Genomic DNA, 17310 nt, shown 5'->3' on the forward strand with positions numbered 1-17310 from the left:
TTACACATGACTTTCTAATAGCACTTAGATTTCATGTCTAATACCATGGGTAAGGTAATTACTTCTTAAATAACAGCCATGGGTCCTAGCATATTCTTTTTTCATTTAAGTGGCTGCTCCCTTGTTCATATGCTTTGCTGAGGTTTATTATGGCATTTGTCATCAGGTACCACACTCCTGAGACTTATGTCCATTTTTTCTAGTTTGACAGCTAGTTAACAGTAACTATCCCAATCCATGGAGACAGGTAAGGTAATCACTATCCATGGATATAGAAATGAAACCAGGATCTCAGCATCACCTCCTTTGTTCATAGTGATCACAGGTGAATTAGTGAAGGAGTATCAAGCTCTGTATTCCTTTTGATTTCACTTTGCCCCCAAGTATCTATAGATAAAGGGACAGAATTGAAAAACTACCCTCAAACTTAAGGCAGAGTATCATTACTGACTGGGTTTAAAGTGGTTCAGATAATACAACATTGACTGATGGTCGCAATATTAATGCAACATATTAGCAGCTCTCAAGTAGGCAAGGACTCACATTGTGGGGACTGAGTGAAATTTGTATGTTGGGAAATGGAAGGATTACAAAGAAGCAATGAAGAATCATAACAAGGTGGCAAGTACTAAAAAATTGAAGCAACATTAAATAATAATGAGGAAGCAAAAACAAATCCTGTAGATTGACAGAGAAGGGGATTTGAAAGTCTCGATTGACTCCTGGTAATGTGGAACCACAAACAAATGTGAAAGTGGTTTTAAATGAAGCTCATGTGATAATCCTGAGGCAGCACTTGGTCTGGGCTGGTGAGTGTCTGTGTCAGCATGCAAATGGGGTGCTTTTCTTACCTCCAGATGCTCTAAAATATAGGGGGGATTTGTCATGCCAAGCCTCAGCATTGCTCCCTCAGGAATTACTTCCACCAGGTTCCACAGGAGTGTGGGGAGGTCGGTGCCAATATCTCTGCCATAGGCCCCTGTGTCTTCACTGGTCAACCATATCTCACAAACACCCTCTGTGGATCAAAGGAGATAATTAACAAATCTGTTGCAGAGCTGTTTCCTTCATCGTACAGCTGCCCACTTAAAAATGCAGTATTTCTCAACACTATTATGCAGGCGGTGTGGGCATTCGGTTTCAGAGAAAACAGCTTATCCCAAGGTGGCAGTGGGTTATTAAGTTCATTTCATGAACACCAGAGAATTACAACAATGCTGTAAATTCTCAGTGAGTCCTATGAAGTGATTATGACTCACAGCCAATCAGTTCACCCATGCCTCCGCCAAAACACTCTGATCAAGCTAGGGCATCACCCTACCTCAGAGAATACCTATTTTATTGAACGCCACAGCCCTGGAAGTGAAACAGTCACTCCACAGAATAGGAGCTGTCAGCAGTTAACTTACTCATCATTTTCTCACCAACCCAAGGAAAAATGTCAAGTCAAGTTAAGGATTAACTCACAAATTATTAATTATAAGAAACCATTTTTCTTGTAGCAGCTATTATAATGTCTCCTTTATTCAATTAAAGTAGTGTTCATTTTATTGCTGTGCTCAGAAAAGTTGGCTGCTACATAAACTGCTTGTGCTGGAAAGCTCATTTACTGAGCTCTTGCATACTATTTCCCATCAATCAGACTTTAAGCAAAGGTATGTGTATTTTTTGTTGTACAAAGAATCTTATTTTTAAGTATTATAGCTTGCAATAACATCCCTCCAAAAGTCAATAGGAAATACTTTTGGGTTATCTCATGCAATTTAAAATGAATAAAACAGGCGAGCAAGAGTCTTCCAAGTTTTCTTGGTGCACATCAGAACACTTATGAACCCATATTCCATTAAAGGATTAGACAATTTTAAAAGACCAATGATTTGCAAGGCTAAAACAAACAATGAAATGAGCTTGTGAAATTTGTTCATGCTCAAGTGATTTGCTGCTTTTGAAGAACCTCAACACACAGGCACACAAGTTGACTTCAGCCCAGACCACCGAGTAAGTTTCTAGAAAGTATCTTAAAATTATCATTTTAAATTGCCTTCGATTGGCAAAAAAAGGTTCAAAAATACATTTAAATATTCCTAGCCAAGTGAGACAACAAATAAAACACATGGTTTGTACATGAATATGTGAATGTGGAATTAAGATTTACAGAATAAAAAACACTATCTTTAATATGTTATACAGCTTGAAGTTAAGCTTCCCCAGTCACTATTCTTTCCTTTAGAAAAGGGTTATATTTACTATATCAAAATTCATGCAGCTCACATAAAGATGTTTTCACAGCCTCACCCATACCCAAATAACATGGAAAATACAAGGATAACAGTGCTCAGGAGGCTGAGGCAGGAGGACTGCAATTCAAGACCAGCCTGGGCTCCCACAGTGAGACCCTGTCTCAAAAAAACCAAAAAAACCCACCAAAAATAGACGTAAAATTTTAGTTTCTCAAAATTAAAGAATTACTGACTTGGCAATGAGAACAGAAGTTATCAAAAGGGAGCGCCAGTAAAAAAGCTGGAGAGGTTTTACTTTTCTAAAATCATTAGTGGGATGAATATGTGGTTTCCCTGAGTTTAAATTAAATACTTAGAATCAGAAAAATAAGCCTTTGCTTAGTTTTAATGATTTAATAAAAAGCTTTAATCTCCAAAGAAATAGTCTGGCATGTCTATAGGCTAGCTTTGTAAGTCTTATAATTTTATAAACAGTCTTTGTAGATGGAACAAATATTTTTCATTTAAAAATGGATGGCAACTAACGTTATCAGTTTTATTTTAATATTATATATGCCATCAGACACTGGACTCATGCAACCTTTTTTTCTAAATTTTTGTCACAAAATCCACTCCAGTAGAAGAGATGGCTAAGTAACAATATAAACAGATTTTAAAACATTCTGAAAGAGGTTAGAAAAACAGGACATTTTCCATGATTTTCCAGTTACTGGCATTTGAGCAACACAATATGAATATTTAAAAATGAACAGAATAATTTTAATTTATAATTTTTCCATCCAAATGGTTCCATGTTATCCCTTATGTAGAGAGAGCAAGTTCCTGGAACAGTGCCTTGCTGTTGCTAGATGAATATAGAAGGGAAAAATCACTATGAATAGGGATGGAAATAACATCCATGTAGCAAACAGCAGTCGGCTCTTAAAATTGCAAAGGTGGGGGACCAATAGCCCCCTGGTGGGCTGAAACTTCAAATTAAATCACATAAAGAGGAAGCAGCTGTAATACTAAATCAGCAACAACAGGAATAACAACAGTCTTTATGTCTCTAAAATCAAGGCTGCTAAAGCACTCTATGTATAGCAACCTGGTTCAAAACAATGGAATAAGAGGGCATGTGCAAAATGTGAAACCTTGGGACTTTAGAATTCTGCCTTGACAATTTGGCCTGCAGATGTGTCCAAAGATCTTGTTGTAATCAACTTGAGAAAGTTTAGCTTTTGTAAGGTTATATTTCAGGCATTTGTTCTAATGAGAGTTGATTCCTCACATTATTAGGACACACTAGTCATTTCATACTAAAAGCAAAGCTAAATGTGGAATCCCTATGCCTGATGACCTTTTTCCCGGGAAGTCTTGTGAGTACACATATTGCAAACAGCTCCGGTCAGGCCAGGCTTACACATGAATGCACCAGGGAAGGAGAGGTCTACAGTAATCACGAATGACACATACTGGGACACTTGTACACTTAAAGTCTGCACAACTCAACTGGCTATGCTTATGGACAGAAGTGCTTTCCTGAACAGCTTCAATCCTTAAGGACTTCAGTTATAAGCTATATTCTGTTGCATTTTTATTTCTTTATTTATCCATCAAACATTTATTAGGTCCTTACCTACTAGGAGTCCTTCAGTTTTTTTCAACCATGACAGATATTAAACTTTTGTTACCTAAGATTGGCTATCACCCACGAGTTGGCAAAGGGATACTGACAGATATACAGGGAACTTCCTGTACATCCCTATTGGTGGTTGATATTGGAAAGGGATGACTTTGGAGGCACAGACTTAAAAATGAAGGAAAAGCTGGGCTGGCCTAAGGAGGATATGATCTCATATAAAATGAGATAGTCCCAGTCTGCACTGTAACTTGGACTTTGATTCATAAATCTCAGAAAAATAAACTAATGAAAATGAAAAAAAGAATCAGATAGGATTAAGATAAGAGAAGTAAATGCCCAAATAAAAACTTCCCTGCCTGTAAAAATAAATGCATGCAACAAAATAAAGTGGTAGCAGAACTGTGGGAGACATTTACAGGATCACTTTTACAAAAAGATATTTCACTTTTCTTAAAATTGTTCTCCCACCTGTCTTTGGTTTATTTTCCTCAAAATCATTTGGTCTACCTGACTTTTCTAATGTTTACTAGGTTCATCAGATTATTATCTTTTCTAATGTGCTAATTTTGGTAAAAGGAAAAGCAAACCTTAGGACAGAATGAAATACACCATATAGTTGAAAGCCTTTACAAAATTTTACTTATGATAACCCATTATCACTTTACCCAAGCAATGATAGACCAGCCTGCAACTGAAACACAAAGCTATTCTCTGCTTGAATAGAGAGCAGCCTCAACAGCTGGATTCCAATCTCTACTCCAGAGTAATTTGAGATGGCAAATGATGGAAAAAGTAGAAGACATGAAAGGTTAATAATAAAAGCAAGATAATATCCTCCATAAAATATTCTCACAACAAAGAAGATCTTGCTTGAAAAATCAAATTATGCCAACAACTCAATCTCAAAAGATTATAACCCACTGTAACTTTTCCTATGCATGAGCTTCACTGTAATAAATTAAAATATGGGTGAAGATTCATTTCATCTGGTTAGAAAAGTGGTCTTTCTTTAGTAGCTCTTGCTTTATCATTCAGAAAATTTCCACCATGATATGTTATATCAATTATTCCATTATGACCTTCTAAAAACAAGGATTAAGAAAACATAAAAACTATAAATAGTATGTAAGATGGCAGGGAATGCTACATCAATTAAACATTAAAAAAAAACCCAATATCTCAAGATCTGCTGAATCAATCTCCCTCTTCCAATACACACCTTTCCTTTTCCCTCTGGCACTTGTCCTCCATCCCTATCTTTTGCCTTTTCCTTTCTGCTTAACTCTACCCCTGATTATTTCCTTACCATTCCATTTCAGCATTCATTCTCCCAATAAGAAATATAAATTGTATGTCAGTGGTTATATTTATTTAATATGCACAAAATCATCTACATTTATTTCCTGCTCCTTTAAGGATTATAATGTATATTAGATTTTTTTATGGGCTCCTAAAAATTAATCTTGAGTCAGGCATGGTGGCTCATGCCTATAACCCTAGTTATGCAAGAGACAGAAATTGGATCAAAGTTTGAGGCCAGCCCAGGCAAAAAAGTTAGTGAGACCCGCAGCCCAACCAATAAGCTGAGCAGGTTGGCGTTCATCTGTGGTCCCAACTACATGGGAAGCCATAGGTAGGAGGATTAGGGTTCAGGCTAGCCTGAGTAACAATGCCACTTGAGAGAAGAGCACCTGTCTAGCAAGCACAAGGCCCTGAGGTCAAAATTTCAGTACTGACAGAAAAAAATAATAATCTTGGAAAATTCAGAAATAGACATGAACTTCTGCTTAAAATTTGCAAGATTATGGGGCTATTTCTAGGTAATAACATGTATGTACAAACATATATAGACAACCATATGCCTACTTATTCTATTAATTTAAGAGGAAATTAGACAACCTAACCCCTTTGCTCCCTTCCAATGAAGAAGGTCTTAAATAATCTTATTTTTAAAAAACAATCTTTTTAAAGACAGTATCATAACAAGACCAACAATGCTATCCTTTTTCTTCCATTTTTTTTCAAGACAAGGTCTCATTATGTAGCCCAGACTGCCCTGAAACTCAAGCTCTTCCTGCCTCAGCCTCCTGAATGTTGGGATTACAGGCATGTACTACCACACCCAGTCAATACTATTTTTTTCACAACTGATAAATCCCTGATTTAAAAAAAGAATTCATAGGCCACCATGAAAGACAATTATTAATTAGCTAATTCTCCAATTATATGTTCTTACTACTTTTGCAAACCTGAAAAACTTTATTATTGACCTGAGAGTTCTTTCCTCTTTTCCTTGATTCCCTTCCTCCCTCCCTCCCTCTCTCCTTTCCTTTCAACACCACTGACTGAATCTCAGGCTTTGCTCATGCTACACCCCAGCCCTTCCTTTTATTTTGAATAGTATTAAGTTTACAGAAAAGTTTCAAGAGTACTAAAATGAAAATCTGCTCTTCTTTCACCTAGACCCTCCCTCTCCACAGCCAACACATCTGTATTTTCTTCTGAACTATCTGAGAATTAGATGTAGCCATCATGGCCCTTCACCTCTAACTAAGTTACATGTATCTTCTAAATCAAGAGCATTCTGCCTCATCACTGCAATGCGATTAGTGCTCTTAGTAAAGTAAGCATTGGAGAAACCTTTCACTCTAGCCAGAATGAACTGCCCATAGTTCCCTGGTCTAGTCACTGTACTTCAGGTTTCTGTGCTTTACACATATGTGTTTCCTCTACCTAAAATGCCTTCTGATTCTTCTTTGCATAAGGAATAACTCTTTCAAAAAATTTTCTAGACCACTGAGAGAGATTTAAATGCTCTTTTCCTGTGTTGTCAACCATATTGTATATAATTCTGTAATACAATATATTATAGAGTTAATTGTTCTTCTACCCTGTGTAGGATATAAGCATATCCCAGGCAGAGGTACAAAACTCTTACTAAAACACATATGCCTAGGACACAGTAAGCATTTGATAAATTTTAGTTCCATTAATCAACATATTTAATAAGACTGCTTTCAGTAAAAAAGGATGTACCTACATCAGTTAAATTTATTTCAGCTAACATTTGGAAAAACAGCTCCTGGGCTGGAGGTGTGGCTCAAACTGTAGAGCACCTGCTTGGCAAGCACAAAGCTCTGAGTTCAAAATCCAGTTCTGCCAAAAAAAAATACTTCACACACACATGCATGAATATACATATAAACATATATACATATACCCACATACATTCATAGAGAAAGAACATCCACAGATGGGAAGGAGATTCTGTACCAGGCAATGAGGAAATACATAACTGAGTATCCTTGAACACCACTGAAGTGCAGCTTGAATGTTGCATAGTTTGTTGCAGAGCCTCTTAACTTCTATGTGAGATTACAGTCTTGCTTCACTTATATCTTTCAATAATAGCTGGATAGTATAGCAACCATATTTTTACTTAAGAGTTAAGATTTTTCTTTTTAGAGTAAGTTCAGGTAAGTCATGATCTATAAAATAATTAAATTTCAAAACTATCTTTTATTATCTTAACAACAAGCATTAACCAAGAGATGGTACTTCCAGACCATCTGTTAAAAACAGATAATCTGATCTCACACTCACACACAAAACTGTTGGCATAAATCCATAATGCTGCTAAACAAAAATAAGCTGTTCATTTCCTTTGCAAAGTCAAAATCAGAAAGCATTTTCTTATTTCCATACTTCCACAAGAATTTTGAAGTAACAGAAAGTTAAAAACACACTAAACAACAAAAAAGGATGATACATTTTCTGAAGGCAAGGAATTTGACTTTCTAGTCTTCAAAATCTGCAATATACCTCTGTGAGGAAGATTCAGTTTATCCTTATATTACAACAGTGTGTTATGTTCTAGATATGGGCATTTTAAATAGCCCTAGAGAGTCTTGAAATTCTGTAGTTATAATTAGGAAAGTTTGAATCTGAACATAAAATTTATAAATTGACACTTCAATTATTTAAACTGTAAATACAGTTTTCTAGTTTCTAGGATATATGTTCATTTTGAAGGTGCATCAGATATATACTTTAAGTGTCCTACTTCAAATAAAGCATCATTCACTCATTCACCCCCTTCTAGTAAGTAAATATTGAGTACCTATTATGTACTAGGCGCTATTTTAAATCTTAAATGTAAGTTTTCTCTCTCCATGAAACTTACGCAAATGGGAAGGAAAAGAAACTAAGAGTTAAATAATATGCAGTTAAATTAAATTAAGTGCTAAGAAAAACTCAAAGCAAGATAAAAGGTATGACTGATAAAGTGATTGGGAAAGGACATTGTTATTTTTGACAGGTACAGTTGAGGAAGACTCAGGATGACACAAAACCTGAATGAGTCAAGGTAATAATGTATATTAGCTGTCAAAAGGAAGGGCACTAAATGCCCAGGGAGTGTAACTGCAAAAACTCAGCATGAAATCTCATGGAACTCCAAAGAGGTTCATGTGGTTAGAGTAAAGCAAAATAACACAAAAACTGATTTTCTGAAATAATGGCTAATATTTTTCCAAATGTAATAAAAACTACAAACTACAGACTTAAGAAAATCAACTCTCAGCAGAATAACCATAAAGAAAACCATTTCAAGGCACATATAAACAATTGTTAAGAAGAGAAGGAAGGAAGATGGATAAGAAGAAAGAAAGAGGAAGAGGAAGAAAAACAGAAAAAAGAAAAAGAAGAGAGAAAAAAGTAACAAAGAGAAATCTTTAAAGCAACTTGGTGGGGTGGGGGAGAGATACTATATATAAACATAAGGATAAGAAGGACAAAAGACTTCTTGTCAAAATCTATGCAAAGCAAAGTATAATGGATATGCATGCCTGCAAGAAGAAAAACAAGTCAACTTGGAAAACAGCTATCAACTATGATGGCAAAAAAAAAAAAGACTGCAGATAAGCAAGCTGGAGAGAACTGAATACCATCAGAGCTATACTCCACAGAACAACACAAAAAAGGTCTCTACATCGAAGAGAAGTAACAGCAGAAAGGAAAGGAAAGAAAAATACCAGATGATACCCAATGGAACGAATCTCGTCAGAAATGGCAAATATATGGGCACATATATGAAAATAACTCTGTCATCAATTTTTAACTGTTAAAAGATCTTCTGTGGTACTGGGGTTCAAACTCGGGGCTTCATGCTAAAGAGGCAGGTACTCAGATCACTTGAGACACACTTCCAATCCTATCTTTTAAAAACATAATTGTCTGTTTAAAGCAATACACCGGAGGGGCTATACTGTATGCAAAAAATGTGGCAGTAGCAGAAGGGATGCAAAGGAGGGAATGAAATATACAATTATAAATATAATTGTACACTGCAAGTGAAATCATAAAATATTATTGAAAGTTTGTGATAATAGAGTATATTTAAACCCTACAGCAACCACCAATCAATAAAACAAGTAAAAAGGTACAATTAACAAGGTAATAATGGAAATTCAATAATATAACAAGCAAGGCTATAAGGGAAATAATATGGAATTATAATAATCAGTTTGAAAGAAGGTAGGAAAAGTGTAAAGAAAGAAAAAAGAACTGATGGAAATTACAACAAATCATTAACAGCAGATAAGAGAAGAGTGGAATAGAATCATGGAGGGACACAAATAGAAGGCGTCACTATTTTGTTTAATTTTTTCCTTTAAACATTTGAAGCAAATATGATAAAAATTTTAAGATGTGAAATGGATGAGGTTGTTTCTTTAAAAACTGTGCTAGTTTCTACAGATTTTTGTATGTTGGAAACAGTTTTAATGACAACAACCTATGTGATTAAATTTTGGTGAAGTTCATGTTTTTATTTTATAAAATGCTAAGCAATAAGCTAAACCAGCAAGTGATGTCATTGTATTTCAAAATAAGTGACCCTATAAGCATAATTAAGTGTGATGATTTTTGTTAAATTCTGCTATATGAGGCTAATTGAGACAGCTAATATTGGGTATTTAAAAATACAATGTTAACTGTCCTCTACCTGAGGGTAAAAAGAGAATGGTATTTTAAAACAACTTAAAAGGAAAAATGAGAAGTCTTCACCCTTAATAACTCAACTTTTCAGCTTAGCATGCTGGTGCACACCTTTAATCTCAGCATTTGGGAGGGACGAGGCAAGAGGATGGTAAGTTCAAGGCCTGCCTGGGCTAAACAAGCGAGACTGTCTCCATAAACATATAAATAAACTAAAATAAAAAAACAAAAACAAACCCCCTCAACTTTTCAAAGAAAGATCAAATATATTTGGTTGGTGACACTGAGGAAAATATCAAGTGAAGAAATCTGTTGACCTCGCCTGCTTTTCACCCTAATTAGTCAATTCAGAGTTCCCCGGTAAGTAACCATATATGTTATAAATATTTCAATATTCTGTGCTTGAGCGAATGAGAACTACATCTCATCTTTTTCATGGTCTAGCTCCATGTTCACTAAAATACATGCCTCTTTTGGTACTATTCCTAACGCAACACGTGTTAGGGTAATTACATAATGTGTTTGAGTAACAAACACATAGATAATTTTTAAAAATCAGAATTATCTAGTTAGAAACTGCCAAAAGACCTCACTTCATTCTACAAACAAAGACTCTAAAGATCAGAAAGTTTGAGAAACTTGTCCCAAGTTGTACAATGACCAGCAGCAGAGCAGGGATTAGAATCAATCTTTTAATTTCCAGGAAGGAACTCCAGGATAATTTTTTTATGTCAATTCAGTGATTCCAGGCAAACACCTATGAAATGTGGCTACAATTGTGGCAATTGACGCACCAAGTAAAACCTCACAAGAAAGCTTTAATAACATGAGAAATTATTAATAACATTTAATAACATGAGACATGACTGAAGAGAACCGTGACAATGCGTGAATCGCATGAGGTGCCTGAGAGCACAAGGCACTGCTCCTGCAACTCCAGCCACAAGTGGCTACCGAGGACTTAAAATACAGAGTCTAAGCAGAGATATGTTGTATGGACAAAGTACACACCAGATTTCAAAGAGCTAGTATAAAAAGCCAAACATTTCAGTAAGATTTTTTAATATTGATTACCAATTTAAATGATATTTTGCATATATTAAGCTTATTAAAATATCTGCATAATATTAATTCAATCTGTATTTTAAAGCCTTTCTTACTATGACTATTAGACAATTTTAAACTTTACACATGGTTCATATATTTTTATATTGGACAGTAATATTACAGACGATAGAACTGCCTATAAAGAAGAACTTTAGGAATTAACATGAATTTTAATTTACATGATAGAAGCATATTAATGAATTATACTTTTGCTTACATAATTAATAGAAACTGAAAAATTTTCACAGTTAAATAATGCTATCATGCATTTTGTACTTCATTTACTTTCTTTGTGTTGACATACTTTACTGAAATTCACAAAATTGTATTACATAAGTTAAGAAAATGTACTATTTAAAAACTTCTGACTTTATAATAACCATTTTGTATATTATCTTTAACCAACTTCCTCAGAAAACCCCCAAAATATTACGAATGAAGTACTCCAATTAACTTAATGAAAACAAGCATTCACAAATGCTCAGTCCTCCCATAAAACGATTACAAGGAAACTCCACCTTTCCCTTCTGTTCTATATCCAGTATTACTGGGTATTCACTAACTATGATTCAAAAAGAAAATAGAGTACTTGTGGTAATTGCTCTGGCCCAAAATTAGTCAATTACAGAAAAATCATTTTCTCTTTTGAGTATGCTGGTTAAGTTTTTAAAATGCTTTATTTACCTCTATTAAATCTGTCACATCTTTTCTAAGAACATTTACTGTAATACTTCAAACTTGAGTTCACTTAAATATTCTACAAAACCTTTGTGAAAAAAAATTCATTTTGTATTCTGTAATTCCGCAGCTATTTTGTGTTATTTCATATAGCTTCAGTTGTCTTCAGATTTAAGCTGAGGTCCTACAGAGAATGTCTTTAATTCATCACATAAAGATTTCTCACAGTGTCTTACTGAGGGAAATTACTCTCTGAGTATGGTGGGACAGAGGACTAGACAGAAGGAAAATGGAAAGAAGTATCTCTTTCTAACATACTGTATAATTTACTTCTAATTGTTTATTGTATATTGCCTCTTCACCTCATCTCCAACTAAAATGAAAGCTAAGACTTAAGATTTTCATCAGTTTTGCTCACTGATTTATCTCCTGCAACCATTGGTGCCTGGGACACTGCAGTCATCCAGAAAAATGTGTTGATTGATTGTATAAATTAATTAATATAAGGATGTGAAGAAAGACAAGCATGGGGTGGAGAAAGAGGAGACTACACCAGAATGAGAACAAGTGGAACTGAAGTAAAAGCCTACAGTTTACTTCTCTGATTTGTTTACATGGTCAGAATACAGAAAAGTCACAGTATTCCAAACAGAATGCAAAACATAAATGCTTCTTCTTATAGTAGAAATCATACAATCAGAAAATGCCTAGAATACATGGATTCAACAGAAATAAAAATGCAAAACAAGCTGTAAAAATAATTTGTTTGAAAGTCTGCTAATACTTGTTACCTACTTATGAGCTAATTTCTCATGTTTTATGCACCCAGACAAATGTGGAATAGCCACAAAAACAGTAAGAAAAAGTTTCCCAAGAAGTACAGAAAATTAAGATGATTCTACTCATTAACCCAGTCAATTTTCCCCGAGAAATGACAAAAGCACCACTACATTATTTTAATAGGAAAAAGGCAAAGCTTCACTAGAAAATCACTTTAAGATCACCAGTCCACGCAGAAGTACACTGGCTGCTTTTCATTTCTAATAGAACTCCATGCATGAAATCTATAAGATACCTGGCCAGCTCATTAAAAAAAATAAAGTATCAGGATTATAAAGACCAAGAAAAACAGAAGAGCTGATCCAGATTGGAGGTAACAAGACTAAGGAGACATGGTAATTAAAGGCAATGTGGAACCCTGAATTGGATCTTAGAATATGAGTGAAATTTTAATAGGGTTTTCAGATTATATAATAATATTTTATCAAAGTTAAGTTTCTGAAATTATTTATTGTACAATGGTGACGTAAGACACTAATGTGTGAGGAATTTGGATGAATGGCAAATGTGGACTCTTTGTACCATATTTTTTGTTACTGTTTGTGATACAGGTTTATGCATGCCAAGCTGGTCCCAAACTATTTAGTCCAGGCTGGCCTCCAATTTGAGATCTTCCTGCCTCAGACTCCTGGAATTCCAGGCTTGTGCCAACACACATGGTTTTATGCACTGATATTGGAATACTTTTATAAGTTTGGGCTTTTTATATCATAAAGATAAACAAGAAACATCAAGGTAGAACACTATTTTTTAGGGTGAAGGACTGTGAGGATATGAAACCTCTGCTTATAATTTTACTCCAGAGGCCTCTGTGTGAAGTTTAAGGAGAGCTGGCCCCACAGTCTTTGTCTAACACAAATCATTTCCACAATACCCAGTCAAAGCTTCTTGATCTAAAGTAGCTACTATTAGGATGCTTCTAAAAATTACCATCTTATGTTTTTTTAAAAACTATTAAACACATTTTTCATCAAATAAAAAACCTCATACAGTACATACAGAATATTTTATATTCTGTATTTGTAATTAGAAATTGAAGGACTATCTTTTAAACATGTCATATTACTGTCACCACCACCACCACACTGTACTCAAAGTAGTTACCACCAATCTCCATATGAAATTTCCCAAGCCTTGTGTAAACAAAGCTGATGACACAGCTATGACACGGATTTAAAGGAAATGAATGTACAGAAAAATTTTAAGTTGAATATTTACAAAATAGATAAATAAAATCATAAGCAGTATGCCAGAGATGTCAGTATGCTGATGATGTCAGTATGCTCTGGGAAAGAATAGTTATTCTACTTTTTTGAGGTATTAAAGTTAGATATGGTAAGGATAAAATGTATTACATTTCTGCTTTTTTTTTTTTTTAATAGCTACACTGATAGAAAGGAGAAGGTATGACACAAGGTGCAGCAGGGGGAATGAATCAGCCTGTCATTACATCTGAAAAACACAATCTAATTGCTGGAAATGGGTCTGGTCTGACGCTAACGGAAGAGAAGGCCAAGTCTGCAACTTTAATCGTCAGAGGACAAATGGGAAGAACAAGGGAAGAAACTATCTGGTTCCCTAATTTATCCTTAGAAAACCAGGCCGTTCATAATTATTACCACTTAGAGAAGACCAAACCTAAAGAACATTCAATACAAGTCACAAGGCTATTAAAAATCATTAGCAATAAAAATGTTGTGAAACTGATATAATAAAAAGTATTCGACAAAAATAAGTACAGGATTTTCTTTTTTTTTAATGCAATACCTTCAAAATATGCCCTGAAATCCAGAAACATCCTCTTTATACATCTAAGAAAATGAGAAAGTTTGCAAATGTGGGAAATCATCTTTGATTTGCTATTGATCTTTCATGTAGGAATCCCATAAATAACAAAATAGGCTCAATGTGCAGGGCACCATGCTAAGAGCACAAAGATGAATATGACATAGACCCACTGTCCAAGAGGTACACAGCCTAGTTTCACATGAGAGCAGAGGCAATCTGTATTTAAAAAAAATGTTTTAAATAGGTGTGTACAAGCACAATTTTACTTCAAGAGATGACACCCAATCAAGTCCCCAGACGTGAGAAATGCCCTTGTTATGCCAGCTACAATCTGTGAAGGAGTTTCAGCCAGGCCCTGGGTCATATTGCTCACTCACATGGAGACTCTTCAACCCTCAAAGCTGTTTATTTGCTTTACCTCCTGTGTCAATCAAAATTCACTTCTTGATCCTTGGTCTTTGTCTAACTACTGTGATCAGGACCATGGTTCATATAATGACTTGAATGTTACTGACATTTTTTAGGTAACAAACTAAATTTTACTCAAAAAAAATTAAACAAATGAACACAGATTGTAGATATTTCTACTGACCACAAAATTGCTGTCAATGACACCAAAAGCTATTTTATTGTAATAGGTCCACAAATTACAAAATATGCAAATTACTTTTATGCCAGAAATGTACCAAATATTCTAAGATTCAGAATGCTTAAAAATATTCACCCAACAGAGATGATTTCAGATTAAAGAAAATAAGAACTGTGTAATTATATACACTTACCTTGACAAATAGAAAGCAATCTGTGATTAGAACATAGCAATTAGTTACAAAATGCTTCACATGGATTTAATTACCCATCAGTCTACATGTAGCTTAATTACTTTTATCTCATTGCATCAGTAAAAGATTTCTGCCTGAGGCAACTGCCAGTCATATATTTATAAGGCTTCTAGACTTTACAGTGAATATATTATAACATTCAGGCAAATGTGCTAAAGTTTCAGTTGTAGAGACAGTCTTAATTTTAGGTCTCTAGTTTTAGTCCATGACTACCTCATTCCTTTCTAAGAGTTAACTACCATTCAGATTTCAAAGAACAGTGTCACCTACTTGGCTAAATAACACCGTTTACATAAATATCACCTCCATTTATTTTAGTCCTATAAAAATAAAACTGAAAGACCTTTGAAACCAAAATAATTGTGGCTCTGAAGCAAAGGGGACAGACCCTCAATTTTAAATGAACAATTACATTCAGAAAGATGACCTCTCTTTCTTCAGGACAGCTGAAGAAAGTCTTTTATTCCATTCTATCTGATTAGACATTTGAAGAGATGACAGCATCCTGGAATGGAATTTTTGTGGTTCAAAGTGGAAAGTACTACCTTCCTTTTTTTTTTTCCCTCCATGAGAAGACGGATATGCAGCTTTGAAATCCAGCAAACCAGAGTTTGATTTTTAGCTCCTTTGCTGATTAACTTAGTGTCTCTGGTCAAGTTACTTAATTGATACGGGGAAAATAATAACCAACCACCTCATTTGATGGCTGAATTCAGTAACACAATTAGATTTAATAACATAAGCAACAGCGAGCAGAAGAGGGCCAGAGCAAGTATATGGTAAAAGTTAATACTGCTTGCTGGATTCCCCTAGGAGGGGCCTGTGAGGATTATGTGAATTCACCTGAAAAAGGGGTATCTTTAGAAGAAAGAAAAAAAAAATACCCTCCTTCTTTGTCTTTGAGGAAACATTTTTAGTGTCAGTTGAGCACTACTTTTTCTAAAAAGTGAGAGTTTTCAGGACTCTAGAATTTGGTGTTAGGGCAACCCAGCATCATCCAAGTTTACAGTCATCGAAGAAACTCCCTTCTTTTCAGAAGGCAGGTCTTGGGCAAGATGGTGTTCCATCAATTCAACTTACAGAACTCTAAGGAGGCTTACCTTGGGGCTCATAAGTTATCAGGAATTCATCTGTAATGTATTCTTTATCCAAACTCAAGCTTCTCTATTTTTGCATAAATATAAACAAAACTAATAGGAAATGGCTTTAAAGTACTAATGGCTATAAAACATGTAAAACATTTTAGGTGGATGCTAGGTGGAAAATATTCTAATTAACTAAGTCTGAGTGACATTGAAGACTGTGCAGCCCTGACAATCATGCTTTAGGAAATAAGAGGTTAGTTCTCAGGAGAGTATACAAAAAAATGGCAACAAAGTAGTTATCAAAATCCTAAAAGAAGTAGAATATTTTCACTCCTTTGAAATTCCCCCCTTGAACTCAGTGAACATAGTATAATTTCATTTTCTCCAATTATTGATCCTCAAAAGGAATACAGACTCCTGATTCTTACAAGTAGCTTGGAAATGGTTTATATGTTACTATCATGTACTATTTCCTGCTACATTTGGAGGAAATAATGAACTAGGAGAGGGAAGTATATGATACAAAGATTTTATGGTTACATGTGGGCACTAAAATAGAGAAAACACTTGATGCTCAAGATTCGTATTAAATATGTGGAGATAATCTATACTACAAATGAATCCACTACAGATTTTGTTAATTTTTACTCTTTTATTTATGAACTTCAAAGTAAGCACTGGGGAGTTGTTTCTCAGAGGAAAAAGAATATTTTGAGGTTCTTTTAGGGCTTGTATTTTACTCATTTAAGTATGCCCAGCTCAGAGCCCATAATAAGTACCCAAATACTTACTTTTGCTAAAGAAAGGAAATAATAGAGCAGAAAGAAGGAAAATGCTCAAATAAATGTTAAAATTTTTTTCTTCAAAAGATAATACCACCACACATCTTGCAAAAGAATTCACTTGTACTTTTTAATTTCTTTAGATAGCATGTTTGAGTAATTTTTATCAGCAAGAGAATAGTTTAGAGAGTCTTTTTAGTTCTATCTCTTTATTAATATTACCTATGTGTTGTTTATAAAACTGGCATAGTAATATTATATTACAATTCAATGACAGCAAATTTACCAGTAAGGAACACAGCCAAGGTTTTGATGCTTGGTAAGTGG

At 34.6% G+C, this 17310-nt stretch overlaps 1 protein-coding gene across 6 annotated transcripts in view; it reads right to left on the reverse strand.

The window, feature by feature from the left end:
- The window catches only part of Cdkal1 (CDKAL1 threonylcarbamoyladenosine tRNA methylthiotransferase), a 615415-nt gene that overhangs the window by 265016 nt on the left and 333089 nt on the right, over positions 1 to 17310 (reverse strand). For all 6 annotated transcript variants that reach the window (XR_012450736.1, XM_074082797.1, XM_074082798.1 and 3 more), the window contains exon 10: positions 852 to 1018. Coding sequence is in view for 5 of the 6 variants with exons in the window: in XM_074082797.1 (XP_073938898.1) it covers positions 852 to 1018 (167 nt within the window). In the remaining variant the exon portion in view is untranslated. The remainder of the gene's footprint in view (positions 1 to 851; positions 1019 to 17310) is intronic.

The sequence above is a fragment of the Castor canadensis genome, chromosome 8, assembly GCF_047511655.1.
Source record: "Castor canadensis chromosome 8, mCasCan1.hap1v2, whole genome shotgun sequence".
In the NCBI taxonomy this organism is placed as follows: Eukaryota; Metazoa; Chordata; class Mammalia; order Rodentia; family Castoridae; genus Castor; species Castor canadensis.